This window comes from Trachinotus anak, unplaced genomic scaffold (assembly GCF_046630095.1).
Source record: "Trachinotus anak isolate AG129_WGS33_773 ecotype Australia unplaced genomic scaffold, CSIRO_AGI_Tana_v1 ptg000015l, whole genome shotgun sequence".
NCBI lineage: Eukaryota > Metazoa > Chordata > Actinopteri > Carangiformes > Carangidae > Trachinotus > Trachinotus anak.
This window is the reverse complement of record NW_027273866.1, coordinates 1,001,663-1,014,764: the sequence shown is the minus strand read 5'-3', so window position 1 is coordinate 1,014,764 and position 13,102 is coordinate 1,001,663. Positions and strand designations below refer to the sequence as shown.

Genomic DNA, 13,102 nt, shown 5'->3' with positions numbered 1-13,102 from the left:
AAGTTGAAAAATATTCCATCTCAGTGATAGTTCCATTAAAAACAGTTTACAGGGACTTAAATTCTTTATATAGACGTTGCTTTTGATTTTTTTTTTAAATATAATTTTCGGTTGTTTTTATGGACAATGATAGTGGAAATGTCAGAGATCTGGTCAAAGACAACTAAAATTATGTTATGGCTAGACATGACTAAGGATAAGTGACAAAATAAGTATCGTTGTGATTTGGGTGAACTGACCTTTTAATTAAAAAAAAGAAAATGGTGTTTACTGGAGTGTGGCTCTAATCAAGTGTAATTACAATGGTTTTAAGTGCATCTGTAACATACATTAAAGCTGTTACAAAGATGAATTTTCTGGCGTGTATTCTGTAGTATATTTTCTGTATGTAAAGGACAGAGGTGAGCCCCTGATATATCCAATTCCTCCACTGCATGAAATGTATGTATTGCTGTGGAGTTCTTATTTAATACGAGTGGGGCTTAATTTTAGCAGGATTTAATCATAATAATGAAAGGCAGTCAAAGAGGACCTTTTGTTCCTCTGCTAAAACCCCCTACACACATGCAGACACACACACTCTCACACACACAGACAGACAGGCGTTCAGTCCTGGGGAAATTTCAGAGATAGACCTACACACATATCTTTGTTGACGTCATGTTGCCTGGCAACATCCCAGCATGCTTGGCTGTGACAAGCTGAGGTCTCAGCCCTGAAGCGCAATGCATCATGGGGGATAATGCCTGCCGCGTCTTAACATCACCCACAATCCCTCTCACTGATGCAGCCACAGTCAGGCTGGTGAGATTGTTCTTTGCAGCTGATCGTGGGACAGTTTTGCAATATTTTAGTTTTAGAAGGAGAGTGGGGTGGCTGTTTTCTCCTCCTCCAGACACAGATGAAATCATGTCCATTACGTTTTAAGACTTGATGTACAGTATATTTTGCAATACACATCTGGAGCATTTTTTTTAGCCCTCCCCACTCCTCCTTGATCAGACCCCTGACCGCTTTTCTGTAGGTGAGGCTCATTATGCTCATCTGAGAGTGTGGAATTAAACCTCCTCCTCCGAACTCATTACTGTGAGCTAGATTTCACCGGTTGCAGATAGGCAAAGCGGTGGTGCTGCTTTTAAAGCCAGAGCCAGATAATTAGAAACTTTAGAGGTGCAGCTCCCATGACTATAGCCAGAGTGAACAACTAATTCTATTTGAACTAATTACGTTCCATAGCGCTACGCTATGATTGCTACGCCGACGCTCAGCCTCCCCTATGCAATACGCCCGAGGATTTCATCACAACACAGTACCAGGGATGTATTTTTGTGCGTGTGACTGACTGTACGTCATCATGTGTTGGCATGACTCTCTATGCACAGCATGTCTTCACATATACACCCCCACTCACTCCCAATTGTGTGTATTTCATTCTGCAAAACCCCTGAGCAGGCTCAGTAATGCTTATTTTGGGAGTGTGTTGACATCATCAAAATGCGTCAGAGGACGTTTAGACCTGCAGCTTGGGTAATGAAGTCTAAGATGAAGCCTCCCTGTTTGGACTGCAGAGCACAGTGTAACCAGTGAGAGTACATTAGTGGTTTAGCATGACACTTTCAACTTCTTTGGCACAGTATGTAATTGCTATTGTTATTATTAGTCTGTATTTATTTTTGTTTTACAATAAGAGTGGATGTTATTTTTGACATTTACTCATTATATTATAGTTGTGTCTAAGCTGTTCTTTATTTGACTTGTTTAAGTGACTTTAGGACTGAAAAAGATAAATTCTTCTTCCTCTTCTTCTTATTATTATTATAATAACTATTACTTTTATAAACACACATAGACAGCAATTTCATAACCAAAATAGTACAAATAAAAAAAATACATTAATATATTCATGATAATTCTGATCATACTCATTATTGCACTTCAATAAATGTGTGGAACTTTAAAGACACAGATTTAAAGAGATTATCAAAACTAGTAGTACTGTAGTCTGGGTTAGTAAACTCCTACAATACTAGATTGTCTACTTCCCATAATGCAACATCTCTCACTTCTTGGGAGACAGCCACATCTTGCTACTTCAACCCTGTTTGTAATGTCAACGTAACCTGTTGACATAGTCATTTATTTTCTCAGACTTTAGAAAGCTCCTCCAAAGCCACAAAAGGCATGATGCAACTGTTTTCAGTCTGAGATGTACTCCCCACAATGAGTAAACTCATCTTCACATATGTAAAGCCAGTGTAGTAACTCTTTAATTCCTTAAGCAACTGTCTAAACCAGTGTGCTAATGTCTTAACATCTCTATTTCCACATGATGTTTTCTTTTCACAAAATACAGCCCAGGTCTTAACTGCATAATGTGAAAGAGTGTTGGTGATCTGCATATAAATACATGAGCAATACACATCTGTTTTCTCTGCACTGCACGCCTATTTCTACAATATTTTTATACAATGTAAGAAGACTGTCAGTCCATCTGTTTTTCCCTCCTCTCTCCCTCCCTCTCTCTTTCCTTCTCTGGGGTCTTGCTATGTGTGGAAGCCTGCCTGCCCCCATAAGAGGTGTCCAAGTCCAGACCAACAGACCAAGCTTACTAAATATAGCACGCAATAACAGCAGGGGACACTGTGTGGGACACTACACTGATGGAACTTTATCGTCTTCCACACATGCACACAGCAGAGGAAGTTCAATTTCTGCTAGAAATGTGGGACACATACTTCATATACACAAACACATATATACAGTACACACAGATTAATACACAGGCATACTTTCTCTATCTCTCCCTTTAACACACATACACACACCCTTCGAGTCCAAATGGGATTTATTTAAGACTCAATAAAGCAGACAGACGCACTATTGTCTCCAACACAGGCCTATTGTGTTGCACAGAGACTCTGACGTGGGTCGGGTGCGCTGCATCTATGTTTACTACACAGTGAGCATTCCACCACATACACAGACACACACACAGACACACACACACACACAAAATCAAGACTCGTGTGTTCACACACACAACGCATATAGAAACACATAATCAAGCATACAAATTATCTATCAAACAAGCACAGAGATACAAACATCCTTACGCACATACCACACACACATACACATGCACACACACGCACAGCATCAAACCCATCTCGCTCCAGTGGGTGTCTAAGGGGAACTGAGTGATGAACGGGAGTGACACCACCACATGCCAGGGTGTGAGATGTGCTGCCTGGTATTTTAGGCTGCGTCTCAAATTGAACATGCCAAGCCTTCAGGGGAAAATCGCTGGAGAATGTTCACGATGAGAAGCGAACGTCCCACCGCAATATCGCTTATAATACCAGCTACAATATCTGGAATGGCACTGCAGAGGGGGCTGACTCACTCACAAGCCACAGTGAGACACGTACATATGCACAGACGCAGTGTTTGGGTTCGTTGACATACCTGCTGTTGAGGGTACTGCATCCCGCCCATGCTCATTTGGCCCCTCCCTTGCATGCTCATTGGATATCGGTGTGGAGGAGGCGATGTGTATGGCTGGCTAGGAGGGTAGGGACCACCCCCTGGCTGCTGTGGAGCGGAGTAGGGATTGTTGGCCATGCCGTACAGCTGCGAGCGCTTCAAAGCCATGAAATCCATGGAGGACACCTGTGGAGGTAAAGCAGGAATTAATGATATGTCATCAGCATTTTTTTCTTGGTTAATAACTCACATTCATTCATGATGGTGCATTGTGATTGTCTGAGAGGCATTCAAATGAATTCATCCAGCATCTGCCAAGTTGGAACCCCTGACAGAGGTCCACTTAACGCACACACTCCAAACCACAGCCACCATTGATTTATTTTATAATTGCACAGCAAGTGGAAGCCTTAAATGATTGCCTTCGGGTCATAAATGAACTACAAATGGAATTAAGTAAGCAAAGATGTTTATTGCACAGCGATCGGGAGCAAACTTTGCTGGAGGAGGGCCAAAGTAAAATGATTTAATTAAAACCTGAAGCTTGTATCTTTGTTTTAATGTCTGAAAGGGTTTTAAAAGAGTTGTAAATGTTGTTTAAAGCGATGGGAAGCAATAGCAATAAAAACTCTATGGCCTTGTTCCCACAACCACAGCCCAACAGTGCCAATAATCACTGTACAGTGCTCCCTCCTCACTCGCTATGTTGTTGCTTACAGCAAATACCAGAAATAGTGATCATTACAGAGTTTATGCTCTTATGAATTAATATATGAGAACATGTAATGGTTGAGAATTTGGCAAGGATCCAAACTTTGCATTACAAACTTGCAACAGGTTTGCAAGTGTGAATCCCTGGAGGGAATTCAGGGCAGTCAAGCAGTCAAAGCACCTGCTCTCCAAAGCCACACCTGGGGAGCCAGCTTCTTATAAGAACACAAAAAAAAAAAAAAATCTAAGAGAAGAAAGAGAATGTGTCAAGGGAGATTTATTCTACTGTAAGTATTTCAGAGACTTTTTAGAGGTTGTTTGGGGTCTCAGTGAGCCACTGCAAAATTCCAGTACAGTGCGTCGGGCTAATGCTAATCCGTCACCCGTAGCGGCGTGTTTGTCTGTCTGCCGGGCAGATAATGTGGAGTTCTTCTATCTTCCCTTTCTCCTCTCATGCTTTCTCCCTTTTGTCTCCGCTGTGTAGGATCATGTGTGATTTATGACATTTTGTTCCTACTGCTTCTTACACACACACACACTTTCACTTCTCCTCTCATCTCCAAGTAACCCCCCCACCCCTCACCACCACATTTTCCTCCTCCTCCATCACCACCACTAGCTCCCTCCTCAGTTCCCTTTCTTCTCCCCAACTCAATATCACCTCGTCTAGTGTAGAGGAGAAATTGCTGCTGCCTCATATTGCCAGGCTAATATCAAGAAGACATGCCAGGGGATGGGAGCACTTTATTCAGCAGGTTACGTGTGGACGGTTACGGTGCTCTAGTTTTAAAGTGGTTTTGTCTACTGAGGCATGTGTGTGGAGTAGTGTGGAGGAGAGTGAGAGAGAGAGGGAAAAAAATCTGTTTGGGTAGTCAGAGAGATTGAGAAAGAAAGCCAGAGAGGGAGGAATGAGTACTCTTCGGTGTCTAAAAGTTATTTCACAGCATGGAGGTGTATGTCAGTGTGTGTGAAGAGAGGGGGTTATCCTGCAAAGGGCAGCATCACCAGGATTTCAAGAGTCTAATCCTGAGAAAGAGAAAAAATGCCTCTTTGACATTTCGCTGTGTGTGTTAATGCATGCTTGTAGTCCTGCTCATGTACTGTACTCTTTACTTTGCCAGTCATGTATGAAGCTGCTAATATTCCCTATGCTACAGAGGCTGAAGTCACCAACAGTGACCTAAAATGAAATATTTAACCATGGGAAGAAACTGAAATCTCATCTAACAAAATGATTGCCAGCAGTACAGTAAAGCACTTTAGGGAATAATTAAAGTTGTGAGCAATTTTGGAGTTAAACCCATTTAAAAATGTTTTTGATAGAAATGTCATTTGTATTTCTGAAGTACTGATGGATGAACTTAAGGTTCAAAAAGCTAAATTTATTCCAGATTTGGATCTTTTTGGAGAGAAAACCTTGAATCAGCATATAATTTGTCTCTGAATTGCTCAGTAAGACAATGAAGAGCCTGACTGAACAGGAGCGAGAGTGATCTAATAACTTCATCCAGAATGCAACTAAAATAGATTTAGTCCTTAAGTACAGAATGTGTGAACTGAGCAATACACAGAGTTAAGTGAAGATCACAGGAGAGATTTGTTTTAGGGTATTTTCAATGTGCTAAAACTGACACTGGTCATATGTTTCTAATGTTGCGACAGTAGTGTTTTTGTGGAGGGCAACACATGACCTGCTTAAAGGTTTGTACACCCACAACACACCACAAACACGCACGCGCACACACACACACACACACACACACACACACACAGGTCCACTAAGCAATATCTGCAGTGAAAGGGCGACACTCTCCAATTTCTGAAAATCCAGGGCACTGTGCCACCCGTGATATGGGACAAACACCCCACCCCCCACCCACCTCTCAAACTCCATCCAGTTTACCAATCCATCTCAAGAGGTCCTCCGTTTGCTAAAAATGCTGAGCGCAACACAAGTAAATCTGCTCACACCAACTGTACACACACGCTGGCAAAAAAAAAAAAAATGGTAACTGCTGCACTTAAAAAGGCACTGGACACATAAAAACAACTTCTGAGTTTTGGGAGCTGAGAAGTGGATGCTCCATTTAACACACACACACTCAAATACATAGAAATGTGTATTAGCAAAATCTTGCACTGACTCTCACTGTTGATCTCATCTCTCTCGCTCTCTCACACACACACTTGTGGAGAATTCTTAAATAAAACCGCCGCAATAAAATTATATAGAGCCATCTGATACATTGGTCCGTCTTGCACACATGGCATTATCCACACCTGTCCACAGAGGCAAAAAAAAAAAAACTATTCTCTGCCTCCCCAAACGGAGCCTCATATCTGCTCTCATGACAAGTTCCACGAAATGAGATTTCAGCCCACTGCAGCCTTTTCCTAGAGATATGCCCACCATTTCCCTCACACCACTAGGCACAAAAAAACCCGACAACAATTCTTGACAAATTGAAACATTATTTTTTTTTCTCCCCTCAGAGAAATGGCTGTACTTAGGAAGAAAATTATGAATATGACACGAAGTGAATCGTGTTTGTGCCAGGAGGGACAATGGAAAAAAAAAAAAAAAACTAGAGGGAATACACAGAAATTGTTTTTTATTTTCTTCAAATGTGTTTCTCACTTTTGTTCATCTGGGCATGCCATTCAATGGAGGAGGGGGAGGAGGCAAGGGAGACAATAGTAATTCAACTGCTAAATTTAAAATTCAATTTATGAACTCCTCTCCAGTGTTCTGACTCTTTTTTTTTTTTTTTTTTTTTTTTTTTTTTTGGCAAAACAAAGCCATTAAAACAGAACATGGGTGAAATTACTGTGGGGTGAAACCTGCTAAATTGCTTTTCTGAGCTCAATCGACAGCATTTTTATGTTGCGAAAATAATTTTACTCCTTCTCGCTTTAATGTGCTAAGTTGTTAATCAGAAAGAGACAAAACGCTCGACACAAAAGGCTTGGATATGTGGATTATGAGACACACACTGGGATCAAACAAACATAAAACAATATTGGTAAATGGTTATTATTCCAATTTCATTTCGAATGCGATTCCAATTTTTAAAAAAATATTCTGATTTATCAGCCGTGGTGAATGAAGGCGTTGGAGCAGGGCTGGCACACACACACACACATAAGCAAACGCTCACACACACACACACACACACACACACACACACACACACACACACATGCTCACACACTGTGTCCCTGTGGCTATTGCTAACCTTGTCCTTCACACAAGATGACCAAATCATCACCTGTCTGCATCAGCCCTTCATTTCAGTTATTTACAATCCCCACACACACACACGCACACACAGGAAACAGAGAAACAGAGACATGGTCACCCTCTTCAAGAACACAGTGAGATCAGTGTTGCTACCCTACAGGTACCAGTCTAAAGGGCTTCATACAACCAATGCTGTAATAAAATACGTTCTTTCATATGTTCTCTATAGGCAACAATCAGCTGTATTGAGCAATGGCTCCTTCAGAAATTGTTTGAACCTCAAAAGAGCAATTTAGTGAAGTATCATGATCCCTTATACCACCTGGTGGCTTCACGCTGTCTCCAACAACACACTTAGCTGCTTGGATACTCTTGAATCTTCAGTGTGATGTGCCAAAAGAACAAGATTCATATATTTCAGCTATTAAGTGTAAAGACCTATCTGGCACTCACATCTGCAAATTAGTGCTGTGTGAAAATGGTTGTGAATATCACCTTAAAAAGATGCATCAAACCCGATTGTTTATGAAAATTAGCCCCAAGATGCCTTTTTAGTATTGATTATCTCCTCTTTTTCTTGGAGGGACAACTGAAGAATCCCAGTTCTTACTCCTGTGTAATGAAACCATTTTAGCCTGTGTGTATTTGTGAGGAGAAACAAATAAGGATAATTATTGTCAACGGATCCTCTTTATCCTCAGTGCCGCGTCTGTCTCTGGAGAATCAACATGCTGCAGCCAGAGCCTGCTGGTCTGCTGGGACAATCAGGCTTGTCTTTTATGTTATTTATTTAAACCATGCAGCAGAGTACTCTCCAATTCCTATTACACTGCGGGGCCCAGCATTGCCTCGGCCTCCGGAACAAAGCTCCGCATTTCAGGCTTGAAACCCTGTGCATTTGGGCCTACTGTTTCAAGCAGGACAAAAAAAAAAAAAAAAACAGACAGGGTGAAAAGAGAAAAGATGGGAGAGGAGGAGAGGGAGAGGGAGAAAAAGGAGAAGAGAGACTGCAGCTGTGGGCGAGTACAGATCGAGTTCCATATTAATGTGTGCAAATTCCCCCGCTCCTGCTGACTAAGATTAGAAAAATTAATTTCATGGATGCAGAGACAATACTGATGTCATCAAGCGGAGAGGAGAGGAGAGGAGCAGCGCGCTGTTAACTCCTCCCTGTCCGGCCTCCATGAGGAATAGATCACTCATTAGTGTCAGTTCATCATTTCACTGCCAGGATTCAAGCAAGTTAACTAAATACTAAACCCTGATAACGAAACACAGCACTCAGCCCAGACAGATCTTTTTTTTTTCATCAGTTCATCCCATTCCAAAAACAGAACTTGTTGTGTAAGTGTGTAGTGAAGTAACTGAGCTGTGTGCATGGTGCTGTTCCCTTGTGACTGCTGCATCGCTAAGAGGACCAAATTCAGTGAATTATGTCTTGAAACACAATCCCATCCTGCATCTCAGTACGCACGCCTTGTTAGTAAAAAAGTCTCGTAACGAATGACAGTGTGAAGAGTAGCACTGGTCCGCGGGGAGCTGGGTAGAGCCAAATTGCCTTTCCTCAGCCCGGTATGCCTGGATGGCACAGGCAGCTAGGCATGAAGGCTGGCTAGCAATGAGAAGCAAGAAATCATCTGAGGAGAGAGAGGTGCAGGCAGTGACAGTCATAGAGGAGACTGGGGAGGGTATGCATACATACACAGTGTATGTTTGGCAGTGATGCTGTGAGTTGAGAAAGAAAGACAGACAGAGAGAAGCCAGATAACAGGCTGTTGTTATGCGGCCGGCCAGCCAGCTTTTGTGTTTGGCGCAACGTACATAATCGGTCTCTCTCCTGCGTTGTCCTCGGAGCTGTTGATCGGTGTGCCCTCTGCGTTTGACACCAATATTTACACCACACACAAACACACATACATACATCAGGGTGCTCAGAACACCCCCATGTGCATCAGGAAAAGTTGCCGAGCGTTCGGTTCGTCACGGCCAGCACAAAGACGTCATTAAGAGAGGGGAGGTGGGGGATGGGAGAGAGGAGGGGAGAGGGGAGGGAAGAAGAGGGAGAAGGAGAGAGGCTGCTTCATCTGTCTCAAGTGAGATTGGGGTCGCAGGGTCACCGGAGCCCTTTTCCTTCTCCGAGACTGAGAGCGAAAGAAGCAGCAGGGACAAAAAAAAAACCCTCAATGACAAAATGAGTCGCGCCTGACATGCCGGCGACACACCATTAGAGAATGAAAACAAATAGAATGCAATTGTCTGCAAACAGCAGAGGAAACACATGTGGAAGAACAGAGAGTGCATATTTGCCAGTCAAATCTCCTGCTAGGATGCAGTTTCCTGAAGAAGACTGAATTTATTTAGATTTCCACCACTGTATAACCATGAGTGGCGTAGACTAATGGATTAAAAAATAATAATAAACACGTAAATGTTCCAGTGAGAAAAAGCATGCTTTTTCTAGGAAACATTTTTTTAGTGTTTTTCAAGTCTGGTCAAAGATCAAAATTCTTCATTCTCTTCTAGCACACTGACTGTTTTTACATGTGCTGAACATGTGTTTAAAACCATATGACAAAATGCTTTCAGGAAATAGTGAAGGCACCTCTAGCAGCGCTGCTTGCCCATTTTTCATAGAATCTAATACTGACTTAGACGTGTGCAGGCCTTGCAACAATCCCAGTCATTTCTTGTCTCTCCTGCCGTGACCCTGGGACAGAGGAGAGCTGCCGAAAAAGCCCATTTCATCTAAGGGCCGTGGTGGAACGAGAGGAATGTGCTCCTCTCTAACTTCCCCAGCCCGCAGAACCCCATGGAGAGATGCTGTTACACAGCCAAATGAAAGAGAGGAAAAAAAGGGGGGCAGGAGGGAGGAAAATAACAATAACTCCATCTGCCCCAAAGAGAGAGAACAGGCTATTTGAGTAAATGCATTGCCCTTTCACTTCCCACGTCCCCCGGAGCCGAGCCAAAATGCTGGTATTAAATATGCAGGCTAGATTCCCCTCTTATTCAAGGAAATCACCACCTTTGCTAATGGAATGGTATTGGAGAGGAACTGCGTTTTCTGCAGCTTGGATAATTATGAACGAGGTCCCGTATCACCAAGTGTGTTTATGAATTAGCTATGGTTATTCATGATATTGTGCTCAGAGTAGGGTGAAAATACATAAGTGAATACTAAGCGAGCAGACCAACAGAAACGATGCTAAAGGGTCCTGAGGGGGCTTTCTCTGCCATCCATTAGTCTTCCCTGTAAGGCAAAGCTTAACAAGCTCCTCAGGCTGGGAGGCTGCCCGCTGAAGGAGAGGGAGGAGAGCAAATTATGAATGTGAAAGCTCCATCTAAAGCAAGTCCACAATAAGTCCTACTCCCTGTTATCAAGCTCTTCTCTACCTGATTTCCTTTGGCCCTCCTGAAACACAGGTGCGTAATTCCAATTTTTTAAAAAAGCATTTTAATGAAGGAATTAATAAATAGCAACTGTACTGTATCTATAAAAAGCAAATTGTCAAACTAGGTCACACCTGTGGTGCAGTTAAAGAGCCTCTGCTAAAAACAAGGATTTACATTCACGCTGTTTGTTTTGGAGCACTGCCCAGGCCTCCAGGGTGGAACCATCCATATTTCTCCTGCAGGTGATCCATCACTTAAAAAAAAAAAAGACACACAAAAATACAAATAACAAACAGATATCCTGACCTTCCTTCCTCAGGCGGATATTAGATACTCATTAAAAGTCACCTGAAACAATTTGAACCAAATTGATTTCATTATCGGACTCGGCACGACACACGAGGCCCCCACTTCTGATAGCTCAGCGGGAAATTTACAAAGTTAATTAGAAAAAAAATTGATTTTCATATAATTTTTTTTCCCCTCCTCTCGACCCTCGTAAAGTGACATGGAGAGGGGCCTGTTGATGCGTGGCGCCAGCAATGTTCAGTGTGGATGTGAACACAGCAGGCTAGAGGCTTGAATATTGTAACTGGGGTCTGAAAATTTATTCCAGCTTTCAGTGGTAATTGAACTGTGTGTGTGTGTGTGTGGCAATGATAGATTGTGTAATAGCATGTTATGGTAGTGGTCTTTCCCCCCAAACCCCTCCTGCACCAATATCTCTTAACCTCTTCACATCCTGCACACACACACTCAAACTGCCTACACCTCTATACAGCAGCAGCAACAGACGAGACCTTAATTTTCTCCTGTAATGAATGTGAGCCTCCACTCCTCCACCCTGCTGTGAAGGCCTCCCCAGAAATGGGCTCCTGAACCTGGGTTAGGGGCCCTGGAAATAGCCTTCCCTCCTCCTGCAGCCCCTCCAGGTCACCCTCTGGGAGGCCCCAGGCTCTGTGAGCCCGGGCCAGGCCTCCCATCTCCTGGGCCCTGACTGGGAATCAATCACAGAAGCTGGCTGGGAACATGAGGTGGGGGAGCTGGGTCGATCAATGAGAGGCTCCAGGCCTGTGGGAGCCCTGATGCATGGCCTGACTGCACATACACATCCATGATTCACACTGAACTCCACTATTCACTCCTATTATTGCTAAGCCCCGGGGCAGCAATGTTTATGGTGGACTGGCTGTGCCAGACCATATGAATAACATATGACATTTGCAACTAAAGGGTCTTAATTAGATTTGGATATGATCATGTGAAAATGAATCTCCTGCATGGTATCCATCCCTTTTTAAGTATTTTCTCATCTAAGAGATGAACATCAAAGTTTTTATTTCTCTCATTTGCTTTTTCACTGTGAGAAAATAAAGTTAAACTATAGCTAAATCTTCATGTCTTTAAATGCAGTATTCAGTAAGAGTGCAACCACCTACTGAATCTATAGCAGAGCAGGCTACTATGTGGCCAGAATAAGTACCCTGATCATGAGTTGTTTTATACACTGAACCTTGACCGACCTTTTATGTTCAGGTTTTTATTAAAGGCCAGACATATTAAAGGGATGCACATATTTCCCAGGAGAGGCTGCAGATCCTTTGGCAGCAATACATAGATTTCACCATGTGTCCAAATCTGTTTTGTGTGTGTGTGTGTGTGAGTATCTATCGTATGTATTCACACATGAGGCAGTGTTCGTGTGAACCACTGTATATATATTTTACACACTACGGTTGATAGTAAAAAAAAATATTTTGAAAATATGAGTAACTATATTTGTAAATATGAATGTGTGTGTGGTCATGCATGGATGCACACACACACACACACACACACACACACACGTACACACACACACCCACCAGTATATTAACCAACTGTAAATGCACAGCGTGTCTGTGAATGTCTGCTCATATCGGTAAAACATGTGTAGAAGTATTTTGTGTGTGTGTGTGCGTGTGACTGTGTGATCAGTGTGTACCATCTGTGTCCAGATGTTGTGTAGAGAGCAGGCTGCGTGGACAGCCAGACAGTTGGCAGGCCTTCTGACAGGCCTGTGTTCCTTATTGATAGAGGGATCACAGAGACAGAGGAGTCAGCCGTGCTCAGCTAGACCACAATATTGTCCTCTCTGCTGTTATTCATCCAGTCAGCCAGGAGAAAATGGGATGTTCTGAGCCAAGTTTATAGCTGTCAGATCTGGGCCAAATAGGAGTTGAATAGGTTTCAAACATTTGGAAAACAGCATGAGGGACGTTTGATTTGTCATAC

General features: G+C 42.7%; 1 protein-coding gene across 5 annotated transcripts in view; it reads right to left on the bottom strand.

Moving 5' to 3' along the window:
* LOC139632594 (AT-rich interactive domain-containing protein 1B-like) overlaps positions 1 to 13,102 on the bottom strand; it is a 196,470-nt gene that overhangs the window by 139,027 nt on the left and 44,341 nt on the right. For all 5 annotated transcript variants that reach the window (XM_071497584.1, XM_071497583.1, XM_071497582.1 and 2 more), the window contains one exon: positions 3,466 to 3,669. In XM_071497584.1, the coding sequence (XP_071353685.1) occupies positions 3,466 to 3,660 (195 nt within the window). In that variant the 5' untranslated portion in view covers positions 3,661 to 3,669. The remainder of the gene's footprint in view (positions 1 to 3,465; positions 3,670 to 13,102) is intronic.